Source organism: Thalassophryne amazonica, chromosome 20, assembly GCF_902500255.1.
Source record: "Thalassophryne amazonica chromosome 20, fThaAma1.1, whole genome shotgun sequence".
In the NCBI taxonomy this organism is placed as follows: domain Eukaryota; kingdom Metazoa; phylum Chordata; class Actinopteri; order Batrachoidiformes; family Batrachoididae; genus Thalassophryne; species Thalassophryne amazonica.
The window spans coordinates 18,070,627-18,083,322 of NC_047122.1; the positions used below are offsets into that span (position 1 = coordinate 18,070,627).

General features: G+C 41.9%; 1 protein-coding gene across 1 annotated transcript in view; it reads right to left on the reverse strand.

The window, feature by feature from the left end:
* LOC117502478 (nectin-1-like) overlaps nt 1-12,696 on the reverse strand; it is a 305,370-nt gene that overhangs the window by 2,146 nt on the left and 290,528 nt on the right. The window contains exon 2 of the mRNA XM_034161532.1: nt 9,696-9,808. Within this exon, the coding sequence (XP_034017423.1) occupies nt 9,696-9,808 (113 nt within the window). The remainder of the gene's footprint in view (nt 1-9,695; nt 9,809-12,696) is intronic.

Sequence of the window (12,696 nt, forward strand, 5' to 3'; positions counted from 1 at the left end):
TTCATCCGCATAGATCTAGAAACCGTGGTGAAAATGGCACAATGCCAAAAGCCAGGGCCTCAGAACTGCTAGATGTACACAACTGCCAGATGTACACCACTCGACATGGTATTCTAATGCTCGTGGCGTTGCCAAGGAGATCAACAATGTCCTTGTGGGAAAACACTGGAGAATCCTGCAGAACTGTAGGGTCTACAGAAGTGCCCAGTTTGTGAATTCTGACCACAGGCTTGTTGTAGCTTCCCTGAGGATTGCAGGCTACTGCCTGGTCAGTGCCCAAGGTTAATCTGGCCAGACTTCAAGATCAGACTGTTTCTCAGAAATTTGTATGCAATTTGGCTGGAGGACTTGCTTGGGAAGTACTTCCACAAACAGACCCTGAATGTTCCTGAGGACTGCATTGGAGCTGTCAGTGCCCATTGGAGAAGATGTTTAATTTCTGAGGGCACTCTAAGCATCATCCAGAGGAGTCATAGTGCACAGCTTGATGGAATTCTTTGGATGTGCAGGGAGCTGAGAAATCAGGCTGTGATGGATAAGAAGGCTTTTGTTAGAGGATTCTGTGATCAGGTGACACACACATCTGTGATTTAGCGACTTTCAACCTGCTTACAGAGGAACTAAAGCACTTTGTTCCTCCAGACCTACACCTCATCCCACTGCAGTTATGGCAGAAAACGGTTCAGTCCTAACGATGCCTCTGCTGTACTGTGAAGTTGGACCATCTACTGTGAGCAGATGTCTAAGGCTGATCAATCTGCTGGGATGTTAGATATTTATGGTGCCAGGGTTCTTGGAGTTGATTCTCCAGTCAACTGTGAACCACAAAGTCTTGGTGATGTCACAAAGGCCGTATAACAATTAAGGGCAAGGCAAACTCCAGGGATTTGAGGCATTGGAGCTGAACAACTCCAAGCGGGTGGGGATGCTGTTCTCCTGGCATTGAAAACAATTTTTGCATCAATCTGGGAGACCAATGTCAACTCTTTAGATTGGAAGAGAGGACTTGTTCCAATCTGGAAAGGAAAGGGTGATCGTTTGGATTATAACAACTATAGGTGTATCAGACTGCTCTCTGTGCCAGGGAAGGTGTTTACAAGGAACATTCTCAATTCAGGATTCAGTTTCAGCTACTTGCTGCTCATCAACTTGAACAGTGTGACTTCACACCCAAGAAGTCAACTGTTGACTACATTTTAGCACCGCAGGTACTTGTAGAATGCAAGCATGAGTATCGGCAGTGCTTCTTTGCAAACTATGTCGATTTTCGCAAAGCATTTAATTTGGTTAATTGGATTGTTCTCTGGGACATCCTGAGAATTTGTGGGATCCCCAAGAAGCTACTGGACATCATAGCCAGCTGAAACACAGATACTGTGAGTGCTGTGCGGAGTGGAGGCAGAAACTCTGAGCTCACCCAAAGTTGGGCCAAAGTCTTGACATTTTGCTGAAATGGTGATGGGATGTGGCTTTCTGTTTTTTGTTGTTGTTTTTTTCCCCCAACTTGTAAAATTTTACCATTTTCATTTTTTTTTTTTTTAAGATTGGTGAACTTGGTCCCTGCATGATTTTTTTTTAAATCCCTCTTTCTCTGTGATTCAGCTAATGCATTTCAGTCGGAGGTTGAACATATTTTATTTGAGTTACCGTGTTTGTGAAGCATTGTGTGTTGCCCCAAAAAACGAAAATTAAAAAGCAAAACACTCAGTTCAAGTCTGAGCAAAATACAGAAGGAAGAGTGGACTTCTTCCAGAGACTCAGTGTGTCCGGGGACGGAGATGTGTGAGGCCAGTGGTGAGTCACTCAAAACGGGCAGAGAGAGGCAGCCACCGGCCACTGTGCCAATAGCCACTCCCCACGCAGAGCGTTTGTCTGATTTTTGTTTTTTTTTTAAACAGACAAACACACTGCTTCACTTTAAATGTGCAGTAAGCTATTTCAGGTGATCAGCGTGGACGGTTTTTCTCCTAAAAGGCTTTATTTCACTCTCTGTGTCCCGTTAGAAAGCGGTAGCTATTGTGCTAATTTGATTAGTGCTTACACAGCTCATGCATGCATTCTAGTCTTCTTCTGTTTGTTTTTCTGGGGACGTTACAGCGCCACATAGGCCTGGCATATGTACTACAACGTTAAACGAAGTTTCGAGGCACAGAATTTGCCTCCAACATTTTTTGTAAACGAATTACTCGAGTAATCATTTCAACCCTATCCTGCACATTAAATTTTGGACAGTAAAATTTACTCTGCTGGAATAACATTCGGCCCCAGTCCAAATAGAGTTAAATACACTCAATCAGAGTGCAAAATCAACTCTATCACAGTGTAAAATTAACTTTTATTGGGGTAGAAACATTTGATTTGACAAGACGGTAGAACAGTGCACACAGCAAAATTTGCTGTGTGCACTGTTCAATGCTTGCATGAAATGAATGCTGGGTCAAGCTGTGGAAATCAGTGACATGGGTGCTTTTGTTGGTGAGGAAAGGTTTACTGACCTTGACGTCGCAGATGATGCTGTGATCTTTGTGGAATCAATGAATCCTCTGATTGCAACATTTGGAAAGCTGAGTGATGAATCTGGGTGTCTGCATTTGACATTGTCCTGGATCAAGGCTAAGATTCAAGCTTTTTATGACTTCGTGGATTCAGCTTCAGAAGTGTATCTGCATGCGGTGAAGGAGTTGTAGAAATATTCACTTATCTCGGTGGACACATACACGTCTCTGGGTCCTCAGCCTTTGAGATTGAGAGGCGCTTTGGAAGAGCTTGTGGACTCATTTGGTACTGGACAGAGGTGTTTGGCAATAGTGATATCTTTGCAGGCTCATTTGGCACTATGCTGTATTAATTAACTTGAATTATTGTGATATTGGACACTTCCTGCAAATGGACTAATATTTGCATGGCTTGAATGCCTTCGAATTGCAGAGGTGCTTTCTCTTACAAAATTGTCAACCTCAATTAGACCTGCTGAGCTAGACAAAGAGAAAAAACAAACAAGCCATTACAATCTGAAATAACAGGTTCCTTTGTTCCGGCAAACACTCAAGGAACCGCATCCAATATAAAGGTCCTGTTTTTTTATGATTTCTCAAGTGCGAAGGACACTACTTTCAAGAGGAGACAACATCCAAACGTTGAATGCTGACCATTCCTGCCTCCCGCCCGTACCCCACTTAATCACACACAAACCGCTGTCTAAAGTGGTATGAATAGAACATGGAATAAAATTCATATTGCAAATGCCGGCAAAATTTGTGACTTGCTACGAGGGGGAGGGAAGATGAACACAGCAGGAGAAAGAATGACACCCTGATGTTGGCACAAATTATTGGATGAAACACTCTCATTAGCTCAAAACTGTCACAAAAATGTCAGAGGGCAATTTTGCTGTCCAGCAATTTCAGTGTTGTTGAGGTGTCGAGTGATCAAATTGTGTATTGATTCTTTCCAGCACTTGGAGTCGGGTGTATCACACCAGAATCGGACGGGAAGAACAAACGGCTTTAGCGTATTTGGTAAGTGATGCTCCATTCTGACATTTCAGGTGGCGCCCAATAATTCACTGAGTAAAGTTTGATGAAACAATTTGACTGGTGAATAAAGTGGTTTCTTGGTGTTTGCACGTTTGTTGTTGCTGCATTTGGTGAGAGGAGGTTAGAATAAAAGGGGGCGGAGGAGGCGCTCAAAAATAATGACATACCTGATTATTTTGGTGACAGTAGAAGTGACAAAAACATCATTAAAACATTCATAAAACGTGTTTGTACTGGGATGTTCAAGGAATATTCTTAATTGGCATCCTGCTGGTATTTACATAGATGAGAAAAATCAGTCATTTCCAGCAGGTCTATTCCACTTCAATCTTCTCGTGAACACGTTAATCAACATGTGCTTTGATCATGGAGTCCTGTTGGATTTGACCTGAGGTATCCACTGATGGGAATAAACAAATAAATGCAGTTGCAAATGCTGTTATTTTTCTCAGTAACGGGCAGCCTGATTAATTACTGTTTCTGTCGTTACAACACCGTTGTCACAATAAAATGTGTCGGATTACTATAAACAAGCTCACTGAAGCCATTTTCATTTCTCAGCCACAGCTGAGCTACAATGACTTTTTTTTCCCTTTTCTATAGTTTGGGACGGGCGGGACAACCTAGAGTCCCTTGATACAGAGAGGAGCGACATGACAAGTCAAAAAACAATAAATAAATAAATAAATGAAAAACGGTCACGTGACTTGTGGTGCCATCATCACATCAGCTTGGGCCTCAGACGAGGGCGGTCGCATCTCCTCCACTCTCCCTTATCTCTCTGCTTTTAACCTTCAAGTCCCTACTTCACCAGACTTGTGAATTCCTCAAAACTATATTGGATTCTGGATCTATTGGACTATTATTGGATTAATCATGGAATTGATCAGCTGGTCTCTGTTCTACTGTCTACTGACTGTTCTACCGTCTTGTCAAATCAAGTGTTTCTACTCCAATAAAAGTTAATTTTACACTGTGTTAGAGTTGATTTTGCACTGTGATTGAGTGTATTTAACTCTATTTAGACTGGGGCCGAATGTTATTCTAGCAGAGTAAATTTTACTGTCCAAAATTTAATGTGCAGGATAGGGTTGAAATGATTACTCAAGTAATTCGATTACAAAAAATGTTGGAGGCAAATTCTGTGCCTCGAAGCTTCGTTTAATGTTGTAGTACATATGCCAGGCCTATGTGGCGCTGTAACGACAACATTTTTTCTACAAGAAGGTCAGGACCGAGGGATCCTGCCTGCCCAGATGGAACGTATCCTGCGGGCTATGTCCTGGCATGTGGCATGCTTGGCGCCTTTCTCTGTGGAGGACGTCGAGGACCTATTCATTTTTGGTCTTATGGTAGCAGGGCTGGTACTTTTTGGCTTATGTGCTGCCCTGATCTACCGGAAAATTAGCAAGACGGCGGCATCAAGAACCACGGGCCCTCGCTTGTCCGTCATGATTAACCAGGTCAGCAAGGCAGTGCATTCTTAGACTGCGTTGACTCTTCAACTCAGACGCAAATTGGATGACACCTTGGAGCTATGTGCATGGCAGTTGAAACTGAAGGTTTCGGAGCCGGTGAATCTTCTGAAACAAAGCCTTTCTAACTCATCCCCATGGTCTGCATGCTGCCTCTAAATAGGGCATGCCCTGAGAATACTTGTCATATTCATTAGATGATGTCTTTATCCAGCAGGAAATTCTTTTATATGAAAACACCAGGATGACAGTAAGGGCCCCTTCACACACTGTGCGAATTTGGTTGAATTGCGCATAAAATGCGCATGAAGCAGGAATCGTATGCAAAATGTGTAGAATCGTAGCTGCCTCCAACGCCTCATATACCTGTTGCTACAAATATTTGTACACACCAGTGGCTGAAAGGCAGAGTGTGCACTGTGCGAGCCCATCAAACCCTCTTGCGGCAGGTGTCGGCCAAATTCCAGCTGACACGCACAAACATCTAACATCGCTCACTTGGCACTTAGATAATATGTGGCCATTTGCACTGTTAACAAGAAAACAGTCAGCAGATGATCACTGTTGAGCTGGATGAGAAATTTGTCTAAGTGCCCCCACAAGTGTGGAGTTGCAAACAGACACAGTGACACATTGGTGTGTGCGCTGAACTGACAGGAGGTGTGGCCACCGGCAGGAGCAGCTGTGGAGATCTGTGGTTCTGGACGTCACGGATGGACAACATGTACTGTGTTTGGACGGACATGGACTAACAACTGTCCATTGTGACACGAGTGTGCCTGCTTGCTGTCCTCACATGGACATAATTAAAAACATATATCGCTGTGACAACGGGCTGCAGTGAGTGAGCGCACACACAGAGCGCACATTGACGGGCTACCCCAGGTTGAAACGGACCATCAGATCATAACACACAGCAGGTGATCTGACTGTCACGTCACCTATGTGAGCTCTGTTCAACATGACGTGGTGTCAGTCTTGCAGTGCGCACACCGATTACATTTCAGGATCATATACAACTGGCAGAAAAGCAAATTTACACAACCAAGTTGGAAAAAGAGGAAATTGTTCATCTTACTTTTGATTTGGAGGTGATGACTGTAGAAAGAAAAGCTTATTGAGGGTCAAATTAGTCCCGAATAAAGTATAATCCAGCGATGGAAAACTTTAAAACTGTCACGCACGTCAATGAATGACACGGAATTACAGCTGTGCAGCTGCATAAATCAGGCTTTAAATTAATTAAATAAATCAACATAAATAGTAAATTTTGGTAAATTTGGTAGCTTAACTATTTTTATATTTATTTTGATAGCACCTGTACCTGTATGTGTATACAGGTACGGCTGTATGTGGTTAAATGATTTAAAAAATGTTGAAAAAATAAAAGGTTCATTCAGAAGTTCAGCGCAGTTGGCCCCAAAATGGCGCCATGTTCTGAGTTGACGCTACTCTCTGAATAAAGAGACCCTAGGACAACTGCGTCAGTGACGGTGATTCGCTAAGAAAGGGTACAGTTTTATGGTACGTCAACCAGAGGCAGAGGTGGACGGGAGTTCACGCAGAAATGCAAACACACATACACTCGCTCACACACAGACTACAGAGACATACACGCAGCATTAGTGTTTTTCAACTGGAACTACAGACATTACTTTTCCCTCACAGAGAAAAAGGCAAGAATGTACATGTGAACAAGTATAATTTAATTTGTAGTGAATTTACAAGTCCCACACACGGGCGCACCAAAATAAATGTAGCAAAATTACAAATCCGCCTCACACGGTCACCAGAATAATGTAGCAAAATTCTAAATGAATTTAATTATTTGGAATGAATTGCACCTCACACTGAGGCACCAATTTAATGTAGTGAAACTATTGTTAAACTCCCAAATTGAATAAGATTGCCTAGACCTCATTTAATGGGTCACCAAAATAATGAACAATTTTAGGGTTTAATAATTATTATTTAATTAGAGCAAATCTAATCCTCGGGGCACCACCTATTTATAGCATAGGTACTTTAATTTAAACATTCATTAATTAATCAGTCTCAGGTCTGAAAGTCTGAATTCCACGATACGACTGACCAAAGGTTTCCTTCTGAACACAAAATAAACCACGGCAGAAATATTTGCATTTTATTTGCAATTATACAAGAAATGAACAGTTTACTGACATTTTTGTGGACAGTGATTAAATACGTTCATTTATGGACACAGTGATGAAACTTGAAGCCAATTAATTTTAAGAAAATTATTAAATAAACATATGAATATGTTTAAAAAGAAGAAAAAGCCACTTTGCATCCATTGACAACAAAACCCTTTTTCTGGAACCTTTAACTGGGTCACTTAGCTGATCCGTTGAAGAGGTGGTTCGAACGACCTGTCGATGTGTTGATGCTCTTTGCAGTGTGAGTTCACTTGGGTCAGGGGTTAACTCAGTGGTCTCCCTGGGTGATCCCAAAGGCTTGTGTCGGCTGGTTTTACCAACAGGATGGCTGCTTGCAGTCAGGTTGTCAGCTCATTGGACCCCAGACGTGGAAGGCATTTGTTAAAAATGGGTTCTGGTAGCTTTTAAAACATTTGTTGGAGCCAGATTAAAAGTCTTTATGAATTTAGAAAAAAGTAAAAACTTTAAAGCAGCGTTGTAAAATTAGCGTACAGAAAAGGAAAGTCGCGTTTCTGTAAATTCGCTATTATTTTGAAAAGTTCAGCTTGGAAGTTCTCTTAAAAATTCAAAAGACTTGACGCACCTTAAAGCGTCAGGTTATCACTTTGTTAAAAGTTTGTCAAAGAATAACAATGAATCAATGAAGCCATGTGGTAGCTTTATTTTAGCTTAGCATGGGGCCTTGTTGACCCAAAAATGAAATTAAGCGTTTTACAGAAAAAGAAGGGAGAGGGTTGCAGAGGCCTCCAAGAGCGAGAGGAGAGAGAGTTTAAGAGAGAGAGAAGAGCAGACACTCTGTTCTAACTTTTTAAAGGGGACTTACGTCATGGACTTGGGAATTTCTCAGCTAAGAGTGAAAACACAGTCTCTGTCTTCAGTTCAAAACTCAGGTTTTTGTTGAGACAGCATTAATGTATTTATTTAATTAGGGTGAATCGGGGCCATGCACTACAAATTTTAGATTATTTGATGGCCAGTTGTGGCTTGTTGAGGTGCAATAGATCTCAAAACTTCTAAAATATCTATTATATTTGATTGTTCTACCATTATAAACATAGTAATGATAATATCTACAACAGCAGGGGTGGTGGCCAAGTGGTTAGTGTGCTTGATTTCAGTGCTGAAGGTTCATTTGAACATTTAAAAAAAAGTTGTCCCACAGCTAGTAGCATAGATTAGTGTACAATGTTTTCTGTGAATAATTTATTCTCTTAAGTGGCCATTTAATTCATTAAACACATTTAACATTCAGTTTTATTATGAATAATTCAACATTAAAATTCCATTTGAACATTTACAAAAGTAACTTTTCTTATAGTAGTATTATAATAGTGTAGATTCATGTAAATTTATATAGCGCATTTTCATCTGCATCAGACCTGACACCCAAAGCATTTTACAATAATGCCTCACATTCACCCCGATGTGAGGGTGCTGCCATACAAGGTACTCACTACACATCGAGTGCAACTAGGGGATTAATGACCTTGCCCAAGTGCCCTTAGTGATCTTCTGGTCAGGCAGGGATTAGAACCAAGGATCCTCTGGTCTCAAGTCCAACGCTTAACAACTAGAGACCATCACCTCCCCTAATGTACAATGTTTTCTGTTAATAATTGATTCTATTAAGTGACAATTTAATTCATTAAACATATTTAATATTCAGTTTTATTATAAATAATTGCGCATACGGGGGGGGGGGATCCAAATTGATTGACACATTTTTTAACATTTTTTAAAATGCAATGCAAGTTACTTTCCCTAGTAACTAATTATTTTTATAATACTGTAACTCCGTTACTAACTCACTTACTTTTTGGGAGAAGTAACTGATAACAATAATTAATTACTTTTTTAAAGTAACTTGCCCAACACTGGAGGTATCCAACATATCAAACATGGTTTCTCATTTGGCTCTGTGTCTATACTGTATGTGTGTTCTGGGATGGCCACCATACATTTTGAGTAGTCCACGCTCCACCGAGGCTGGATTATAAGTGTTGTTTAGTCCCTTTAAGTGGTGAGGTCAAAACTGACAATTGCCTCATGGACTAAAAGAATTACATCTTCATTGTCCTGCAAAAGATTTCAACATCAACAAACCCTCTACACAGCGCCTCCATGATTCCATCACCTGTCCTCTGGAATATCTTGATCTCAAAGACCAAAGACCCAGAGACAGGACCATCACTCCCGGGATAACTGAACCTCTCAGAGTTTGACACTGCTGACGGCAGCATCAGACTTTCAGTGGCTTCCAGGTTTCCACTTATCGTCAGCCTGTAAATGTGATGCAGCCTGTCTGTGTTTTGTCTGCACAAGGAGAAATACACGGGGGAGTTATTGACTTTTATTGACCGCCACATAAACCATTCTCTTCATTTCTTTTATAATGAATCTACTCCATCTGCTAGCACCAAAATCTTGCCAGTTTTGTTTCTTTGTTCTTGGCCCGAGTGTTTCCGCAGCAGCAAACAAATGAAGAAGCCATTATTTTATCAGCCCACCTGCGTGAGTTTGGTTCGTCCTCCTCCATCGATGAACTCACAACGCAGATCAACAGACTCGGTCGGAAACGCCTCCAGCTCCTCTTCCACTCGCACTTTCTGAGCTCTGATGCCTGCAAGGAGGTGAAAATGAGACAAAGAGGGAGATTATGTAATCAGACGCTAAACCAGTACTGACTGAAATACTCAGGATTTGTTAGGGTTTTTTTTTGGTTCATGAATCTAGTTTCGGTCAAATGAAATTGCTGATTGATATTTTCAGGCTCATCCTCAGTTTGTTTTTAAACCACTCGTCAAAACTGAGACAAAAAGACGATGAGGGACAATTAAGACAAAAGAGTTGACTAATGACAGAAAGAGACTAAAAAAAAATCAGAATCATCAACCATTTTCATTAAAAGCCTCAGGTGGCATCTTAGTCAACGTGCCTCAACTATGCTTGCCTTGTTATAGGAAAATTCGTCAGACAGGAGGCATCTCTAGGGGGCGTGCCTCAAGGAAACCACGTCAGCACGGGTACGGAGTCTCAGATGTGTTTGAAATTCAGTGCAAGGCATCAGCAAGTTGCTAAAAAACAGAGTCGGGAGTGGAGGCGGAGTGCCGAGCCAGCACAGGTTGACTGAAACAAGCTGGGCAAGTTGCCCTGACCAATCACACTTAACCAGAAATGAAAGGCAAAGCTGGAGCCAAGCAGCATCTTGGAGCCACACACCTGCTCAGCTGCAGGCCATTTCACAAAACCCAATTTAAATGGAACAAGAGGACTGACGCTGTCACTGCCTGAGTCAACGGTGCGCCAAGGCCATTTGTTCAGAGGCCTTTAACCGTATAATATAAAAACTACAGGAGTAGGACGGGAGTACGCACTTCAAAGTCCAAAACAGCTGAGCATGGAATACTCAGGAGCACTGCACTCCCTGGCTAAGAGAGCAGGAAACACTCGTGGAAGACACTCGTCAAATTTAGATGTATAAACGTGATCATGAAGATCGGATGAAATTCAAAACAAGCGTTAGAATGTGGAAGCAAGCTGACTGACTATGATAAATCTTAGGACCCCTTCACACATAGTGCGAAGTTTGGTCAAATATGGCGAAACAGCGAGAAATAGTTCGAATTATGCGCACCACGAAACATCGTGGAGACGGACATGCATGCATGATGCTGGTGCATGTGGGAACACAGTGCCACCAGCTGCATGATGTGGTTACACATTGCATGGCTGAAAACAAAAAAATAAATAAAAAATATGTCATCCACGGGATTCAAACTCATGCCTTCCAAAAGCTCTGATTGCCAGTTGGAAACTTTACTAGTGAGCTACCATCGCTGTCCTCTGACAGGTGTTCAGAACTCTCTCATATCAGGAAGCACATGGACGTATTTAAAAAAAAAAAAAAAACGACGCACCATATAAAAACATTGCCTTATATTAAATCTCTCTCATCAAGCAGGCAATACAAATACGATCTGTCTGTTGCTCTGTAGATGACCCATGGTCACTGACACACAGCCATGAAATGACATGAATAAGAAGCAGTTCGCTCATCTCATTCATGTCTACATCTGCTGGTGCATGTCCTGCCGCCACACGTGTCTTGTGGATGGCGCACCACAGGACACCGCATTCATGTGGAGCAGAGCTCACGTGGGTGACGTGACAGTCAGATCGCCTGCTGCGTGTTATGATCTGACTGTCTATGTGCACACTGTGCACGCGCACTCGCTGCAGCCCATCGCCACAGTGATATATGCTTTTATTTATGTCCACTTGATGACAGCAAACACACATGCGCGTCACAGTGGTCAGTCGTTAGTCCATGTCCGTCCAAACACAGCACTGTTCAGCTGGGATGTCCAGAATGACAGATCTCCACAGCTGCTTCTGTCAGCGGCCACACCTCTTGTCAGTTTTTAGCACACACACCAAAGCCACACTTGTGGGGCACTTGTGGGGCACACAAATTTCACTGTGAGTATGACAGTGATTGTCTGCAGACTGTTGTCGTGCCAAGAATGCGAATGGCCACACATTTTCTAAGTGCCATGCGAGCAGTGTTAGATGTTCGTGCATTTCACCTGGAATTTGGCCGACACCTGCCGCGAGAGGGTTCGATGGGCTCGCACAGTGCACACTCTGTCTGGCAGCTGCTGGTGTGCGCAAATAGGTGTAGCAACAGGTGCACGAGGTGTTGGAAGCAGCTACGAATTTACACAGTTTGCATACGATTCCTGCTTCATGCACACTTTGCATGCACTTCAACCAAATTCACACTATGTGTGAAGGGGTCTTTAAGATTAGAATTTGGCTCAATCAACATGAAGACATGGATCCACTAAACCTTCTATCAACTGCATTTCTATAGTGCATTTCTATCTGAAAGAGATGCCCAAAGTGCTTCACAATGATGCCGCACATTCACCCATTCACACACAAACCAAGACAAACATGGGGAGGAGGCACCAAGTGCACTTAGTGAGTGTCCAGTCTGACATGGAATCAAACAGAGGATCCTCTGGTCATATGTCCAACATTAACTGTACATATCACCGATCATTAGTTGTACATTCATATTACCTCTACACTGCTGTTTACAGTTATTATTGTATGTATATTTTTAAACATTTTCATGAAAAAAAAATGGTATCCATTTGCAAAATATAATATTTTTCTCTCAGTCATACTATTTATATGGGAGCCATAGTCATATTTTGCAATGTATTAGTGGGCTTTATAGAAAGCCCACTAATAAGAAATGGGCTTTATATACACTTTATAGAAAACATTTCACTCATAAATAACAGTTTTGTGCGTTCATGTTTCATGAGATTTTTTTTCAGTATTCACATTTTGCAATTCACAGTTTGGGGATAATTCACAATTTGTAGTAGATTCACATTTTGTGGGTTAACAAGGGGTCATGACTTGCAGAGCACCTACGCTGAATGTTTTACATGTGCACCTGCTGCAATCACAGCTGATTGGTCAAAGCTGCTGTTT